Source organism: Daucus carota, chromosome 9 (assembly GCF_001625215.2).
Source record: "Daucus carota subsp. sativus chromosome 9, DH1 v3.0, whole genome shotgun sequence".
Classification (NCBI taxonomy): domain Eukaryota; kingdom Viridiplantae; phylum Streptophyta; class Magnoliopsida; order Apiales; family Apiaceae; genus Daucus; species Daucus carota.
In genome coordinates this window covers 27384617-27403402 of record NC_030389.2, presented here as the reverse complement: position 1 = coordinate 27403402, position 18786 = coordinate 27384617, and the positions used below count along the sequence as shown (strand labels likewise).

General features: G+C 34.8%; 2 protein-coding genes across 2 annotated transcripts; both read right to left on the bottom strand.

Moving 5' to 3' along the window:
• Nucleotides 1-1308: 1308 nt before the first annotated feature.
• Nucleotides 1309-9195, bottom strand: LOC108202736 (uncharacterized). Its single transcript, XM_017371261.2, has 8 exons — nt 8668-9195; nt 6423-7142; nt 4508-4603; nt 4340-4423; nt 3497-3731; nt 3250-3410; nt 1753-2031; nt 1309-1671 (listed from the first exon to the last, which is right to left on the bottom strand). The coding sequence occupies exons 1-8, from the start codon at nt 9022-9024 to the stop codon at nt 1615-1617; spliced, it is 1989 nt and encodes a 662-aa protein (XP_017226750.1). The 5' UTR covers nt 9025-9195; the 3' UTR covers nt 1309-1614.
• A 4517-nt stretch (nt 9196-13712) lies between these two features.
• LOC108202845 (dicarboxylate transporter 1, chloroplastic) lies at nt 13713-18272 on the bottom strand. Its single transcript, XM_017371412.2, has 3 exons — nt 16960-18272; nt 15235-15456; nt 13713-14343 (listed from the first exon to the last, which is right to left on the bottom strand). The coding sequence occupies exons 1-3, from the start codon at nt 18025-18027 to the stop codon at nt 13981-13983; spliced, it is 1653 nt and encodes a 550-aa protein (XP_017226901.1). The 5' UTR covers nt 18028-18272; the 3' UTR covers nt 13713-13980.
• Nucleotides 18273-18786: the final 514 nt, after the last annotated feature.

Sequence of the window (18786 nt, the reverse complement as noted above, 5' to 3'; positions counted from 1 at the left end):
TCGTGTTGGTCCTGCGTGTCATAAATTTGCAAAAAATGACTCCAAATATTAGTGTCGGAGAATATGTATCATCTCTTACTTTGTAATAAAAAACGCTTGCTCGTGTAACATTTATCCATCTTTTCCTTCTTAATAATATATGATCTAGCATTTTGACAACCTAAACGTTATTTTATTTAATGTTTTACAATTAAATCACTAAATCATGTTATGTTTTATAGTATTTTTCAGACCAAAACCCAACACCATCTAGCACTTTCTTCTAAAACTCAAAACGCTGCATTATCCGACGTTAATAAATTTTATTTTAAATCATTTCTCCTTACTCTGTTATTTTGATCATTACTTGTTAATTTTGTGACATCTATTACTTTTTCACCGCATATATATACACGACAAACAAACATACTTGGTTAATTTAAAATATATATAATCTTCCATCTTTCAAACAAATATCTTATCAGATTCATATCTAATATACACACTTTCAAGCTAACTTACTTCCATTTTTCAAACAAATATCTTAGATTCATATCTAAATATCTAATATATATATGCCTTTCATACTTGGCTAATTTAAAACAGATAATCTTCCTTTTTCAAACAAATGTCTTAGATTCAATTGATTCATATCCAATATATGCACCTTCGAATTATATCAGAATTTGATGTAAATATTTTTATCTTGAAAAGTCTCTATAGATATAATTATATTCACAATTTATTGATTATTTATATTTCATTTGAAGAGTTTAATAAACTAAGAATATATGATTAGAGAATATACCTACACTATTTTCCTAAGAAATTTCATACTTCAGAGTCGCAGAACGGGAGAAGTCTGTCATTTGATTACGACATAGTACCGACTGGTTCCTGCCTTATGCTAATGCCTCGACAATGGTCACATACGTGCAAATGCAACATATTTTCTTGAAGCTTGTAGACAGCAAAAACACATAAAGGTTCAAGATATCCTGTCTACATCACCTCTGACGAGGCTCTTGGAGCATTACTGACAAAACCAATATTGCAAGCGACGTTCTATTTAATTGGTTAACTAATTGAAATGACATCAACAGAACTGCAAATATAAGAACAAAAACCGCAACAATGGTTTGGGTTCAATTTCTATCCTACTTCAAAAATCCAGACTCATTTGGTTGCGGTTGCAAATTCAACTTGCCACCAAAGGGGAACAGTAAAAAAAAGTAGCCAGATCCTACTGACACTCAGCCAGTTGAATGTCACGGCTATATATCAATCGAATTAAACAATAAAAATTTAACTGCGGCCCGGAACTGGATATCAACCAAAATATATTGTTCTTAATTTGATTCCAATCGAGCCCCCAAAAGAAGAGTAGGGAAACCAGTAAATGACATTAGAGGCTAGGGAACGTTTCGAAAATATTAAATTTGTGCAGGAGGTGGTGAAACTAACAAAATAATCAGATTTCACTCACTATTACAACAGTACAGAAATACATCTGAGCTCTCGTATCATGAACGGTGACATGATAAATCTCTAGCATAGGCATACCATGCTGTAATTATGCCATTCTGAATTACACTCCTTGTTGACGATTATGTTTTAGCGTATAGGAAAATTGATTCATACCACACTGGCATCAAAAGTCATGGTCTGCCCCAGTGCTGTTCTCACACGAAGCTGAGAGAACAAATACATATATATCAGACAAAAAATATGGAACAGGCAATTAAAAAACGTATCAATTATTGACATGTTCACCTTCACATCCAAGCACGGATCAGTGACCATAGTCTTTAATTGTTGAACAACACCAGCATTTCTTAATCTTACAACACGAGCAAATGCACCAGGACTGCTGGGAGAGGTAAGATTTACCAAAGCCCAGACAGCAGCTACGCGTAATTGGCTATCACTATTTTGCAAGAACTTGACCACAATCGACAAGGTATCAGGGTCTGCTGGTGTCATTAATTGGTGCATAACTGCTTCCTTGTGAAACTCATTCCCAGAAGACACGTTGCAAAGGACAAACATCCCCTATATGAAAGTTACCACATAATATTTGATTTATCAGAATTCAATAGCAGTGCTGAAACCTAAACTCAATTCATAAATGTGAAAATGTACACCAAAACTGTACTGATAAGGAGAAGAATTGGCTTTGTCAACCTCCTACACCTACTGCATAATGGTAATTAGTTTCCTAATTGCATATAAGCCACCAAATTTAAATATGGAATCATGCCTGATTCTAGGTTGTCAACATTTGTAACAGCACTTATATCTTATGTTGATGTGAACATGCAAAAATTTCTAATAGCCAAATTTCTGTTATAGTAATACTATTTTAATACAACAATTTAGTTCAGTAAAGAGAACAGAGCGAGAGTACAAGGGAAGGAGGATCATCAAGTAAAAGACTAGTGGAAGTAACAGAAACTTCACATACTAGGGAAACTTCTCCAGTCCCCAAAGAAAGGAGATCTCAAGCATACAGGTATCATAGAAAGTTCAGAAATAAATTTTCAAGATACATGATTCAAATCAACTAACATCTCCTTGTATAGGACTAAAAGGAGCACCTTAAACTTAAGTACTTAACCAACAAACAAAATCCTACTAACAAGTAAATTACTTATAATCAATATCTACTTACTGCTAATCCACTACCATAATCAAGCAAAAAAAAAATTATCCACTTAATTGTACCAATCCACTACCATAACTAAAATAAAAGAAACAAATCTATCAGTTATTCTACTGACTGTATCTCTAAATTAACATAAAATGAATACATATTAAATCTAATTCCTTCCGCTGCGTATATTGCACTAGGAAACCAAAGATCACTCCAACTCTCGAGAGTACTCAATAGCACAGACAGACACTGACAGTCATTTTCTATTCTGAAGTGGTTCCAGAAACTGGATTAGTTAACTATTAATAGCACAACTAAATATGCCTACACTCTATTGAGCAGGCATTGAATTCCAGGGTCCTCGTGTACACTAACTAAATATACTAATCAATTGTACATGGTATTCATATTCTATTAAGCAGTTTTTATAAGCTTTTTAGTAGTTATCACACACTCATATGTTTTAGCTCCATAAATAAAAGATTAGCAACAGCTGTGCAACCTTAATGTCAAATTCCACTAAATATGCAATGTAAACCAACTTGACCATTAATATCCTCCTTTGTACAAATAAACAAGTGGTGTTTGCAAGGTGTATTCAAGAATTATTTGACAACCTGAATCAGAACTTCAGTCTTAGAAGCACTCAGCAGTTGCCTTCCAACAGTATTGAGTAAGAGACAGTCCTCGAGAAACATGTACTCGATAGAATCTACAGATCCATCAACTAAATTCCGAACAAGGCCCAGAGCTTGCTCCTGGACAGAAGGTTTGGGATCTAGATACACAGAAAGTTGTGCATTAGCACATATAATGTATCATAAAATTAAATTAGCAATTAACATAAAAAGTAAAGATAATTACCACATATAAGGCTTCTTAATGTCATTGCTGTAAGCTCAGAAAAAATTCCTTCTTTGCATGTATTGTCCACAAGAAACATTAAGTTTCTCAAAGCCCAAACAGCATTTACTCTGATAGTTGAGTCCATGGATTTTGATAGCTGAACAAGCTGCTTGACACCGCCACATTTAACGAGAAGTGACTTGTGCATAGCAAAATCTATCACTATGTTGCTAATAGCACCAAGGGCTGCTACCTGAAGAAACAGACAACATTACACTATAATTATTCTTTAGAGTCGAATGCTGCAGGAATGCACTGTCAACATCAGCCCTACTTCATAACTTTAACTTTTTCACATTATTAAACATAAAATATTTCGATAAACGGCAGTATTGTTTTTTTGGTGGAAATGAGAGTTAAATACAACTTAAGGAAATAATAGTTCCATGTCCCCCATAAGATGGATTTTCGAGCGTGATAATTCTAATGTGGGTGCAAACATGAGATCATGTAAAAGAAAAAAAATGTTGGATAAAGATCTTATTCTAAAGGAAGGACGAACAGTAGTTGTCAGCTTAATAATTAATATCTATGACATAATGTTGCCAGGACTTTGCTGGAAGTGTCCAACATGGATAAGAGATCGAGTGTCGGATCAGGTGCTTTCTTCAAAAATTTTGCATATTTGTGGTCTAAAATGAAATGTCTAATATCCATAGTACAAAGTACAAACCAATGTCAGACACGTGTACTCAAGGTGAAAAAAGAGGCTAGGTAACCCAAATTACTATATTGTGAACTGTCAATAGTGAGTAGAGCTAGCTCCATGTAAAAATATTTTCCAAGGAAAACATGTCACACCTGCTCAGAAGTAGAAGTATCGCACAAGAGCTTAACCAAAGGCATAATGATTAATTCTGTCTTAAAGTGACCTGCACTCAGATGCTGGAATAACATGATGTTAGCCAAAATTATATAAGGTCAATATTTTATAGGCACAAACTGAATATTTTAGCATTATTTACATACCTGGACTGAGCGAGAGAGACTCTTTAAGCAAATGCATGCTGCCACACGTACTTCGGATCTTTCATGATTTAAGGCATCAATTATCAAGTTGAATGCCTACACTTTAAGCATTCATTGAGACTAAGTGCACATATCAGTATATGAGTATATCAGGACTGTCTATAACTAGTTGTTCCCACGATAAAACCAGTAATTCTATACAGCAGTGGCTGATCTACTTTGTTTATCCAGAAGTATAGCAATGACAGATTTAAATTAATAAAACAATATAAGATCTACACAAAAACTACAGTACATATACAGGTATTTAAGATATTGTATAGAGGGTGAAGCTATATTGTTTTTTCACTTTGTTGCAGGTTTAGGTTACCCATACTTTGTTGAAGCTATATGAGTATCACATATTTTGACAAACTTTTGCCGTAAAGAAAGCCAGCGTGGAACTGAAATTTAGCACATCACTGGCGTATCAGTGTACCAATAGCACAGAAATTTCCCACAAAATTTCAGTAGGGATTTGAAAGAGATTATCGTTCATATCTATTGTTGAAGCAGCGTTACAAAGAAAGGACTTGAGAGGGCATATGCAATAGAATACGTGTCATTTTATTATTAAGGAAAACAGAAAAATTCTCCATCTAGCAATAGTGATATACTTGGAGCTCCAGAATGTCTTTTATGGAATTGGCATTTATGTTCAACAAAAAAAGATATAATTAAATCTGCAGAGTTTCATTTATTGCATTCACTAACAACACTGGAGCTTTTAAGCTTGCACTCCAAGTTGCCGGCTTTTTTGAGCAATTTGCAGACCTTGCTAGGGTTGGACATTTCCCCTTGCCCCTCATAATAATACTGCATCGGTAGAAGAAGTTATGCGCCAAGTTTGCACGGAAAACTTCTCTGTGATCCCACTTATACAACTATTGTGCGAAGAATAGGTGCTACCAATTAAAAGTACAACTTCCCCTTTAACTATTTACAGAGATTCCAACCGACTTGCTTAGGTTCTTAATTTCCAACTCTACTATGGGGTTGCAGTTTGAGGGTCATTTAATCTTGTCCTCGAATGGTCTAAAATAAAGAATGAGCAATTAACAATTTGTACATGTAAGGAGTTCTTGAGGTGGACATCCCATCCCTGTCTTATGACCCAAAACTAGCCATAGGAACATGCAAATTTATAGTCACGGAAACTTGTTACTTGCTATATAAGCTTACAAGAGACAACTAATGTAGGCCTCTAACAAAACTGGGAATGAAGAGTTCATTGATATGTAATTACTAGCCTATTGATCCACTGCTACTTGGATGACGAAAGGAAATGGCAAAAGGAAAATTCATTGCATAGCTATTTTTACATTACACATATATGGGGTTTCATTTGAAAAAATTTATAATCTCTTGCGCTGAGGGTCTAAAAAAAGTAAGAACAATATGTACATGTCAGGAGTTCTAGAGGTAAACATCCAATCCCTGGTTCACCTAACTCAAAACTACAAATATAAACATGCAAGTATGGAGAGTCGCGGAGACTTGGTAAATAATGCTTAGAAGACACAACTAACATAGGCCTCAGAAGAGACTACGGAAAAAGAATTTAATAACATATTCTTTAGTAGCCTATCTATCCACTGATTTCTGACACTGAGAACAGCTCGATGATAAATGCAGAAGACAAATAGACAATAGGAAACTCAGTACATAGCTATTTTCACAAGAAATATTAATAAGATCAATTAAAAGCTATACAGTTCTCTTCCGTACGTAAACTTCCAATTGTCAATATACCAGGATATCAAGATTGTAATAATCAAAATATTAAACTAGAAGACATTTACAAATAAAATGAGGGAAACTACGGCAGCATAAAATTGGCAGTTGTCAAGTTAATTATTTTGCTGAGAAAACAAACCTTATGTGAAAAGATTTTCGATCTGCAGCACTCCAGTTTTGAGCATAGACCAGCCAATGCAAGCAATATACCTTGATAACGGCGAGTCTGTAATAAACAATTCTGCAAGTGGTCACATAGTCTATCAACAACATTTGCCTCAAATGCTAATTTCTGCAGATCCTCTGATTCTGAAATGAAACTTGACAAAGCAAAGCCAGCTTCATCCCCAACTTCACCAGGGTCATCCATAAGCTCAAGCAAAATCGTTATCAATTTCATTTTAATTCCTGCAACTTGAAGAGAGGCAGGAGAAGAGCTTTGTACTACAATCAAACACATGCAAGCAAGCAACCTCGTCCGAGGATATCTATCTTTTGTTAACTCGGTCACAGCACTTAAAGCTCTTCCACTTTCAGGTCCAACAAACTTCGAGATGACCTCTGGATTATCTTTGATAAGCGAGGCTAATGACTCTAAGCTAGCATCCCTCTGGCTTAGAGAACCTCGAAGAAGGGACACCAGCTTCTTGAGGACTCCAGCATCACTGAGAGCTCTCTGCTCCATCTTTGACCAGCAGGAATGTGTAATAATACTAGCACCAAGTCCAGTAACATTTTCATTCCCTTTATTCAGTAATGATAAAATGAACTCAATGTTTTTTGCATAAAGAAAGTCGTACTTCGGGGCCAACTTGGATTGATATATCATTCGTAAGGAACGAGCAGCGGCATCAACAACCTGCAACACAAACAAAACCATCTTAACGACACATAAAGTAAAAGACATGCTATAGGTGAAATGAGCATTAACTGTCCAACTTTTAGTAAGTAGCCCCAAAGATGCCATGAAGAATAAAGCTTTCTTTGATAAATAAAACAACAATTTGTAGTTGCAAAATATTAAAGGACAGTAAGAACAAGCACAGCCGTATTTTGCATCAGTAAGGTGAAAGATACGAGACATCCAGCCTCTAATAGCTTATCACAAAGATCCGATAGAGAGGTTCCATATATAAAATAACTAAAATGATATATGTGGTTCCCTAGTCTAAAAATGAAAATTTGCCATCGTTAACATGTGGAAATTGTCATATCCTTGAAATTCATATATATACTGGAGCACGTCAAATTGCATAAACAGATATAATGTGCACAAAATCTTGCACTTCACAAATGGGGATCCTATAATGTCAGTGCACAACAAGATCATAATTTTAAACCCAAATTATAAATCCAAATAATATTTCCATATTTCAGCAATCCACTGCTTCAATTTGTGAATACAAGGGAATACAGCAACCATAATATTTGGTAGTAATGCGTACGAAAGGCAACCCTTAAAAGTAAATTATCAACAAGCTAATCACAAATTGCATTAAAGACCTCATGTAAAATGTCCCATTGTTTGGTGTTAGATCTATAAAGTTTAAATATTTTAGGGAATTTTACAATTCAAAACCATTACAATTAAGGACAACATATCATAAAGATTTTTTAGAGTTCGTAACTACTAAAGATGTACCGCAATTAATTTATCCTCGTTTTTACCAATCCTTCATTACTTTAGTTCTTTCAGTGGTATCTTGCACGTGCCAAAATCTTCAAAACAGGTGTCTCGATTCCCTTGTTTTCGAAACACTAGAACCACTAGCCAGACATCTAACCATTATTTAATTACCTTACGACAGAAGGTAATAAAGACAAACATCCAATTCGATTAATGTATTACCTTATAATCATCACTTGTTCCACCAAAAAGGGCAAGAAAAATACATAAACATGCCCTAATCCTCCAGACTATTTCATTCATATTCCTAAATAGTAATGTTCGAAGTTCGAACACAACATAGTCACCAACAAAATTGAAATCTTTAACCTAATTCACTTACCTTACAACAAAAGGCTAATAAAGACTAAAATCCAATTCAGCTAATGTATTTACCACATATTCCCAAAATCTCATATTTTAGCCTAATCCAATAGGCAACAACCTTACAATACAAACTAAGGGCTAAAAAACAAATCAAATATATCCCATTACATCATCATCATTCTACCAAACAAAACAACAAATACACACATGGACCGCTAACTAACATTTTAATACAAAATGAAAATCGACAATTCAACCTAATTCTCAATGAGTAACAAGACAGGAAAATGGAATGAAATGAATAAATTAACTAACATTTGATTACAAAATCAGATAACTTTAACCTGATTGAAAAGCAACAATAATGAAATAAATGAAATGATAAAATAACCTTATCATTACGATGGGAAATAAGAATCATCAAATGCGAAAAAGCTCCGGCCTCAAGCACGGCCTTAACACCAGCATCAACACCACAAGCGAAGCTTCCGAGAACAGCACACGACTGAATTAAAATTGAATGAACATCGCCGGAGGTGTCGAAAACGGCGGAGGTTAGAATCTCGACGACGGAAGGAACAGCGCCGAGCTTGATATACGTCAGCTTTTTGGTGCGATTGCCGATTATTTGGTTCTTCAATTCTCTTAAAGCTTTGAGTCTGCCTTCTCCGGCGGATCTCAGGCGAGCAATTAGCAATTCCGGCCGGTTGTGAGAAGACCAGGATGAAGGTATAGCTGATGACGGCATGGCGGTGGTGAGATAATTGTCATGTGCGTGTTTTTTCAAGGTGTGTTAGTGTGTGAGAGAGATTGTTATTGTGGTCTTTGGCTGGGCGGTCAGGTCAGGTGGGGGATATTATACATACAATTACCATTATTTTGGACTTTAATTGTTAGAAAGACATGTTGGTACAAATCCGCAATCTCAATCGGTTTAATTTACTGATTTAATATTTATCAAAAAAATTCACTCAATTAATTTTTTAAAATATCTATCTATATATACTCCCTCTGTCCCTCTCATTTCTTTACGATTACTATTTTGAGATGTCCCTCTCATTTCTTTACGTTACTATAAATAGTAAGTTTTTCTCATCATTACACACACTATCTTCCCCTACTATCTCATATTTAACAATAAAAACTATTATTACACCCACTACTTTCCTCCACTATCTCAAATCTATTATTAAATATTGATAGGTCCCACCACTTTACCCACTTTTCATCTAATTTTACTCATTTTTCATATATTGTCTTGGTCTCCGTGTCCCCTTCCAATGTAAATAATTGAGGGGGACGGAGGGAGTATATATTTTAAATCGTGACACTTTAGCTCCGGAATCTAATAATACTCTCCCGTCTCATTTTAATAGTCTCTTTAGAATTTGATTGTTGTTCCAATATAATTGATATTTTCTTGTTTTCATATTAGCTTTCAATTTTACCCCTTATTAATGCAACTTATATTTTTTATGCAATATAAAATAATAGTTTAATTTGATTTTATTAGGAGTAACTATGTAAAAATATTCTAATAAACATCTCAATAAACGTAGAAATTGATTTGTATGCAACTCTCAAAAAAGCACTTAAAATGGGGCCAAAGGAGTAATTCTTTTTTTTGAACATAGGAACCCGCAGCCGGCACCCTTCGGGTGCGCACTGAGTAAACCCACGAGCTCACGTAATAGCACGCAAACTACGTGAACCAAGGCTGCAAACTACGAACCAAGGTAGGAGGCGTAATCACAGATTCTTCTCCTTTTGGGAGTCGAACCTGTGACCAAGAGGATACAAGTCCCCTTTTTAACCAGCTGAACCAACCCTTGCGAGCCAAAGGAGTAATTCTCGAAACTTATTTGTAGTGGTCCCTTCCATAAATTATAATATCATAATTATAACATATCATGACTGATACTCCCTCCATCCCCTTTTACATGTTCATTTTAGTTTTCGAAAAGTCAAATTGACTAATTTTTAACTAAACATTACTGATTATTTATTCATCATTTTCAAAATTTAAAAATTGCATATTAAAATAGACAAAATATACATTTTAATGATATAATTTTTATTTTTCTCAAACTCAAAATATAGTCAAAAGTCGAAATGAACATGTAAAAGGGGATGGGAGTAAAACATATGACATCTTAATACAAGATCACATCTATTGAAATGAAGCTAGAAGCGTTTTTTTCTACTTGTTATTTTACAATACAACTAATAAAAAAGATTTTAGAAGGGGTCGAATACAATCCTTAACTTTTTAAAACTTTTATGTATTGTATTCAAACACCACACACATAAACAAAATAAACTAAACAAAAAATAAGTGAAAATTAGAGTGTTTTAAAAATTTGAGGTGCAACACAGCTGCATACAAAGAAAATGAGAGCTTGCAAGGAGCTCGTTATTTTCTTTTGTATTTTTGGATATATTAAAATGATGTTCAATACTTGATTATATGTCTTAAATTTACAATTTTTTCTCAACAAAAAATAAACTAACTTTCTATTTCTAGGAAAAGCTACACTCATACTCAGTTCAGTTACTTGTACTTTCTTGCAAATATTTGTCTTGTTGAAAGATAACTTTGTTGAATACTCTCATGTTGTGTAGTTAGAAATGGCATTTTCGAGTTCTTCAATAAGGTAATAGACCTAAATTAAGCTTAGTTTCCAAAACAGACTTGTACTTTATCTAATCAACCCATGTGACTATTATACTTGTTCTTTATTGTAGATGTCAACTAATAATGCTTGAATTAGCCACTGATAAGTCATTTAGCAGTAGTTGATAGCTTCATTGAATAGTTGTTGATAATTTTCATTTTTATCAGTTAATAGCTTGTCTTAACTAGCCTTTGATAGGTTTGGATGACAGTTAATAAAACTTTATTTCACATTTGTTGATAGGTCAGATGTGTAGACGTTGATTTTCGTTTCCCTTGTATAATTTATATGAATTAGAATATTTGTGATTTATCATCCTAATTATATATCTGTTGATATATTAAAAATTGTTTGTATCAGTTGATCAACTTATTCTATCAACTACTAATTTGTACTGTACTTAATATGTTACAATACATCATCCGTTGATGGGCAACCAATGATATTATTTTTTAGGATCAAGCGCTTACCACAACACTAAAACCAACTACTAGTGTAGAAGGCGCAACTATAATTTTTTTATGATGTAGGAGCCAACGCCACGTTTCGATTTAAGATGATGCTGGACACTCTAGCAATTGTTAAACCATATATTTATATCATTAGTCTCTTGTCACTCAGCATTTCACAAATATTTTCACTTTTAAAGGTGCTTGGATATTCCTTACAAAAAAAAATGGTGCTCGGATATTTGTTCGTTGTTCGATCATGTTACTTTTTTGATTAATGATCATTTAAATCAATTATTAACTCGTCCAATTTTTGATACTAAAATATTTCATGCCTCAAAATAATTAGGGCCTCTTCAATTACCAGGTAGAGATGATTTTTTAGCTTTATTCTTCCATAAGTATCGGGACATTGTAGGTCCGAAGGTGTATGACTCACGAATCTTTTCATATTTGGATAATAATAGATAACTGTTCATTCATGACGGTTAAGCTGAATTTGAATAATATTTTTGAAGGGGTTAAATGAGATTTTTTTTTTATAATTTTGGATAAGTCCGAGTTTAGAAATTAAGTGGCTCATTGGGCATCTAAAAGCTAATTTGGAAAATTAGATGTTCACCAAAGCTTAATTTTTTGGTGGAGAGCATGCTCAAACATGTTAATTGCCTTGCTTAACCATTTCGATCGTAATTGTAAGAGTGTATTTATCTCAATTCCAGTGAGCATTTACTACTTTATCGTTATTGGACAAAGCCAGTTCAGTTTGCTTCACTTCTTTCACTTCATCAAAATATCCCGCATAATTTCACCTATTAGTGGATGGATGATCAAAAGCTCATGCAATTGACTTTCGATCAACCTTTGCTTATATTGTTTTGGAAATTTGGAAATGAAGAAATTTCTACATGTTTGATGATATCCAATTTTGTCCAACTTTTGTTATTAATGCTTCATTTAGTTATCAAAAAGAGGTTTATACATTGTCCCAACTTCATGTTGAAACACCTCAAACACCTCTTAATCAGTAATATTTGCTATATTGTGGACTCGCCCTGATGTTTTAGAGGTGAAAATTAACTGTGACAGAAGATTTTTTGATGATCATGTAACATATGGAGTTGTTAGGGATTTTCAAAGTTGACTAATTTTTAAGATATGTCACTCTACATCTACAATTTCTTCTTTACAAGTGAGAGCACATGCAATATTAAAAGTTTATGAACTTACTCAACGTAAAACGTTTAATCATGTTGTCATCCTCACTTTCGTTTAATCATGACAACGTAAAAAAAAAGTCGCTCATTAGACTGCTAATGAGACAATGTCTTATAGACTTCCTTGTAGGTGGATTAATGATCATTATGTCTTTATTTAGATATGCTATACTTTAGCATATTCAGTCATAGATGATTTTTGTAAATACATGTGGTACATACATTAACATTTTAAGTTGTTCTTAAAAATTGATATTCAAGAGGAATTATGATGAATTTTTTGAAATTTATAAATGATGAATTTCGAAAGATTTATTAATATTTCATATTTAATATTTCACAATTTTCCCGGTAAATAATGAGATTTTAAAACATTTATATATATATCTTAAAAATTGTGCACCAGCTCTATAAGCACTCCTTCAGACATTCAAAACCAATTATAATTTATAAAAATTTATAAACATCTAAATTCAAATAACATAGTAATAAATTTTGATTTTTAAATTATCTAATACTATAGGCCATCCACTTGTAAGGATGGAAATGCTGCCCATCAGGACGGGCCCTGCTTTTTTTTTTTTTTCGCGCTCCTTTATCCATTCCTTCACCCGACGCCTGTTGAGCCATTTATTGTATATCTTCTGCTTCACAATGGTAATGACTAATGAGTACATCACCTGCAAATAGATTGTGCCCTCAAGTATTTCCTAACACCATCTGGAATTATATGTTTTCTTCTGGCTGCATCTTTTACTTGGTGAGGGGCAGATCTAGAGGAGGCACATGTTCCCCCTAAAAAAATTTTTAACATTTTTTCACCATTCTAAATTTCACAAAATTATAAAAATGTCCCCTAAAATTTTAAATACATATAGGTGTTTTCCGAAAATTTGGTTCGTACCCCCCTAACATTTGTTGTCTAGATCCACCTTGGTAAAGACTTTCTATTTAACAATCATTACATACAGAGATTCAGTAGACAGTTCTGTATCGTATTTGTAGCAATGGCTACATTGCCTTGGTGTTGTTTTCTCAATACAAAACTAGCTATCCAAAAAGAGAAATTATGTGCAGTGAAGGATAAAGAACAGATGAATCAAAATATAAAATGACTTGTTTCAAATATTTTACCTATTTTTTGTCCAAAATTTAAATACATTCCAATCTGTGATACTGATATAGACCTCGATGTGTTGTATACCTTCTCTATACGGCCTCCACCTAGCCAGTAATATTATTCCCACTTCAAGAATTAAAATGTAGAAACTGGATCTTAATACCTGCCCCAACTACAAGATTGAAACTCATCATGGTCAAGCCGGTATATAAACAAAAATTACACTTGAAATCGGCAAATTTACTACCACAGACCGAGGAATTTCCACCAAACCCCTCCAACTCCAAGCCAGATGATGATATTGACAACAGAGACTACAAATCCGTACCCCCACCATTTGGCAAGAGGAACGTACCCTGCCCCGTAGAATACTGGTGCTGATCCTATTCCATAGTGGGTAAGTCCACCCATGAGGTTTGAGAGGAAAGCAAGCACCATGGCTCCAAGATATGCCGGAGTACCAAGAGCACTAGCCACAGATAAGAAGGCTGTGAACATAGCACCAATATGAGCAGCTCCACTTGCAAAAAAGTAGTGAGAGTAGAAATAGAGTAGAACAAGGATGCCAAAAGATAGCTGCCATGAAAGGCCGAGTCCTCCAACAAACTGCAAAAGTTCAAATGAATGATGTCAGTAACAATAACAGCCTACCATGGAACACCTATTCCGTGTGCAAGTCTGATCGTTTCCTTTCTGTTAGCATAAATGTCATGCAATGTAACATGAATACTGAGTACAAAATGCTGTAAATTGAGATTTCTTGCATCTTCGTGGTAATCTAGGTATTTATGGTAATCTAGGTTTCTTGCATCTTCTGTTGATGACTATATAGTGTTGTGCTTCCTCCCCAGGAAAATCACTGAAACTGTCAACAATGGCTTACAAAACAATGTAGTAAAAATAAAAAGATCAAAACATATCATATCAGGTTATAATCTCTATATTACAGGGGCAATGCTCTGAAATTCACTCCAAATATCAGAATCTGTTTACTACAAAAAACGTCAGTTCTTAGTCCTTTTCCCTATAGGTAATGTATTTTACTTATTGTATAATTCCCTTGTTACGAGCAACATGTAACATAGAACTTTTTGAATAAAAAATTGCATGTTAATCCGTTCTCATGCTGCCAAGAGCAACATGTAATTTAGAACTTATTAAACAATGTAGTGGAGAACTGTATTATTCAATGCTATCATTCAAAGCTGGAGGGACTGAGAAGTACAAATCAAGGTCCTGAGGCAAATATGAAAACCGAATCATGTTGAAATATGCTTTACCATTCCTAATTTTTTAAGGTCGTGTCATTCTATTTCTACTTTGACCAGTTTATGGAAGGACCAAATGGATTATTTTTTCATAATAAAAGGTTCAAAATATTATGATGAGAAATGGCTATCACACACAACTTTAATCTTAAAACTTGAGTCTCAAAAAACCTTGAAACAGATATTAGAGAAGGTCGTGTAAATATGTACAGAAAGTAACAAGACAAACCTGAACAACAGTTTGGCTGAACCAGGAAATGAGACCATATTTATTTAAGTATCCAGCCATTGCAATAAGTGCAGCAAACCATGTAAGTGTATCCCAAGCAACAGATTCTGCTAAGCATTCCTTCCAAGAAACAACCCCAGTAATAAGAAGGACCGACAACCCAAGAATGGCAGCAGTAACAGCATCAACGTTCAGTACTCCTCCAAAAATCCAGAGCCCAACCTGGTAACAAAATAATGGAAAGGATGTTCTTCATTCTTCATTACATATGAATGCAACCACGCTATTTCTAGTTAACTTGCTAATCATAGTATTACATTCCATCTCACTTAATCCCCAGCAGTTTATATTAGCAATATTATGACATCTGTTCCATTTTGTTTAATGATACAAATGTATTAAGAGACTATTTGACTTTAATGTTCCTGTCCAGAATAAGCTTCAAAGTCAGTGATGAAGATAGAAATGATTGTCGCTAATGGCTGATGGTGTATCAACAAGTTCAAAAGAGTGGTTGAAGTATGATCAGCTCAAGGTGTGGGGGGTCATATTTCAGCACAGAAATTAAAAGGGTAAAAATCTAGAAGATAAAATGACTTTAAAGAATATATTACTCATAGATGGGACAATTTTATTTGACTCATCGAGACTAGCTTTAAACCCAAAAGACAAATTGGCCCTTCAATAACTTAAGAGTTAAGCACCATTGACTTTCGATGCTATGCAAGTTTGGAAGGCAATAAAAGCCAGCTTCCCCTTTTCCACATGCTATAATGAGTCAAACAGGTATATGAAACAAACATATACTAATATGAAGCATTTTCATGATGTGAACTCATAAATTACTCTCTCTGTTAGGATATAATAGTCGCTTGACTTTTTTTCACGTACTTTTAAGAGCTTTGACCACATATTTATAAATATTATTTTTTAAAATTTTCTTTTTGTGAATAAAATTATGATACTAATATTTTCATTCACAAAAAAAAAAGATTTTGAAAATAATATTTATAAATGTGCAGTCAAAACTCTTTAAAGTATGTGGAAAAAAAAGTCAAGAGATTATTATATCGTAACAGCGGGAGTAACTTGCTACATGTTCTTGGCAACTGTAATCAAGTTATGTTATCCATCATACGAACTTTATTCTGGTAACTTATAACAGTTTCCCAAGCCATCAATACAAATGAAGGTAGCAATTCATCAATCAGAAAGAAAAACCCATAAACAGAGTAAAACTTCAACAACTAGATTGAAAAATAAATCTGAAAACAGAAGGTGCAAGGAGCTGACATATTGCAGTATATTGAGAGTGGTTCGTAACTTGGTGAATTGTGAAGGCAAAACTATGCTTGTGCATCAGTTATTAAGTTTCGAACAACCTCTGTAGTAGTAGCCTATACTCTACAATAAAACACCAAAATATGCCAAATACAACTCCCTTCCCATTCACAAACTTAAAATGGATGCATTGACGAATGTCATTGAACAAAACTATTGATATATTATATGTTTTCCCGATATAAAACTTATAAGTTAACATGCAACACAATCTTATGATCAAGTATGCATGTCAAATAATCAACATCTCAAGTATTATACTGGTGTTTAATAAGCCATTAATGCAACACATATGAATCACAATCACAGAGGGTAGTGATTGCTTCAAGAATCAAAACATGAACATCTTAGAGTTGATTCGGAAAAAAAAAGATTGAGATATACCGTGAGAACAAGAGTCACAGCCATTATAATCTCATTTTTTGACATGGGTCCCATCTTCTCCAACCTCTCCACAGCAAGCTTGGGAGCATCAGGACTACTCTTAACAGTCGGTGGATAAATAACATACAACAACATCGGCACAACAATCAACGACACCAAACCGGGCACAATGGCGGCTTTAGCCCAATCCGTCCACCCAATCGTCTTCTGAATAGTATTAAACGTCAAATTGGCACTCAAAGGATTGGCAGCCATAGCTGTCAAAAACATAGCAGACGAAATGACCGAAGTCTGAAAACACGTCAACATCAACCACGATCCCAACTTCTCCTCAGTTCCATCACCCACATTACTCCCACAGGCAACACACAACGATTTAACCAACGGCAAGAAAATGCCACCAGCTCTAGCAGAAACCGATGGAATGGCAGGAGCTAACAATGCCTCACTAAAAACCAAACTATACCCTAACCCTAACGACGAACTCCCGAATAATTTAACAAACTGATAAGCAATTCGATTCCCCAGCCCCGTCTTAATAAAACCTCTAGCGAAGAAAAAAGCAAGAGCAATCAACCAGGGAATAGGGTCACCGAAAGCCGAAAAAGCCGCAGCGAAAGTGAGCGTCTTGGTTAGAACACAAGCACCTAATCCCATAAGAGCAACAGCACCTAACGGTAAAGGCTGAGTAATTATACCTACAATTGTGGCGAGGAAGATGGCGAGTAGCTGCCACGCGACTTTGGTGACGCCGGCGGGGACGGGGATGAGCCATAGGATGATTCCGGTGGCGATTGAGGCGGTGAGCGGGCCAATAGCAGCTCCCACCGGCGGGGATTTGGGCGGGTCGGGTTTGGCGGGTACGGGTACCGACGGTGACGCCGCGGCGGCTGCTTTGACGACGAGTAGTCGCCGGCGCGAAAATGTCGGGGTTTGGAGAGAGAGAGGGGTGGTGTTGAAAGTGTGGGGTTTTAGAGAGATGGATCTGGTGGAGTGGAGGATGGACGGTGGGGATTGTTTGGGGAGTGGTCGGAGGCGGAGGGAGGTGGTGAGGGGGAGTGTCGCCATTGAAACGACGGCGTGTTGGGGCGAATGGGATGTGTGGAGGTGGAGAAATGAAGTGAGACTGTGAGAAGGAATGTAGTGAGTAATAATGTGTGTGTTTTGAGGGAGTGGAGATGGACGGTAGGGATGGGGGATTGGAATATACGCGAGAGAGAGTGAGAGAGATGAAGTTTGGCGTGTAGTAGAGTTGAGATCTCCGTCTAAGCAGATTTGTCAGTGAGTTCTGCAGCTTAGATCATATCGTGGCCCAGCTGTTTCTACTGACTTTCCTTCTTACATAGGAGTATTTACATTTTCTTTTTCAATCTAAAAATACACCTCATCAAAGGTCAAATGATAAAATATTTAGAGCTTCCCCCAAAAATATTATAAATTTGAAACTATAATATTTATATATAAATAAATTATAGTATTATCGCATAGAGATAGGAAAAATAGTCTAATAAAAAAAATGGATACACACTTGACTAACTTGGGAAATTGTTCTAAAAATTATAAATAATTGTTCAAAAATATTTAATTAAGAATAAATATATTAGTCGGATATTTTGATGAGAAAACAATATATGATTTCTTTATAACTAACTATTTTAAGAAAAATAAATATTAATGACAATAATTACATAATAATTGAATTTGATCGTAAAGATTTTATTTATTCACAGACAATAAGAAAAGTACGATAGAGGAAATTTTTCAGGAATAGGCTAACACATCAACTCAAAACTTGCAATTGAGTCACTAAAGTCAAAAAACTTTCAC

Bases quoted from the DNA above. Each gene is read 5' to 3' on its own strand.
- LOC108202736 (XM_017371261.2), bottom strand. From the start codon at position 9,024: ATGCCGTCATCAGCTATACCTTCATCCTGGTCTTCTCACAACCGGCCG. The intron at 3,411-3,496 runs GTAATTATCTTT...CTGTGTATCTAG, and splicing joins ATTAAGAAGCCTTATATGTG to ATCCCAAACCTTCTGTCCAG. The intron at 1,672-1,752 runs GTGAACATGTCA...TTGTTCTCTCAG, and splicing joins ATCCGTGCTTGGATGTGAAG to CTTCGTGTGAGAACAGCACT.
- LOC108202845 (XM_017371412.2), bottom strand. From the start codon at position 18,027: ATGGCGACACTCCCCCTCACCACCTCCCTCCGCCTCCGACCACTCCCC. The intron at 15,457-16,959 runs GTATATCTCAAT...TTTTGTTACCAG, and splicing joins CTGTGACTCTTGTTCTCACG to GTTGGGCTCTGGATTTTTGG. The intron at 14,344-15,234 runs GTTTGTCTTGTT...GAACTTTTGCAG, and splicing joins TCAGCCAAACTGTTGTTCAG to TTTGTTGGAGGACTCGGCCT.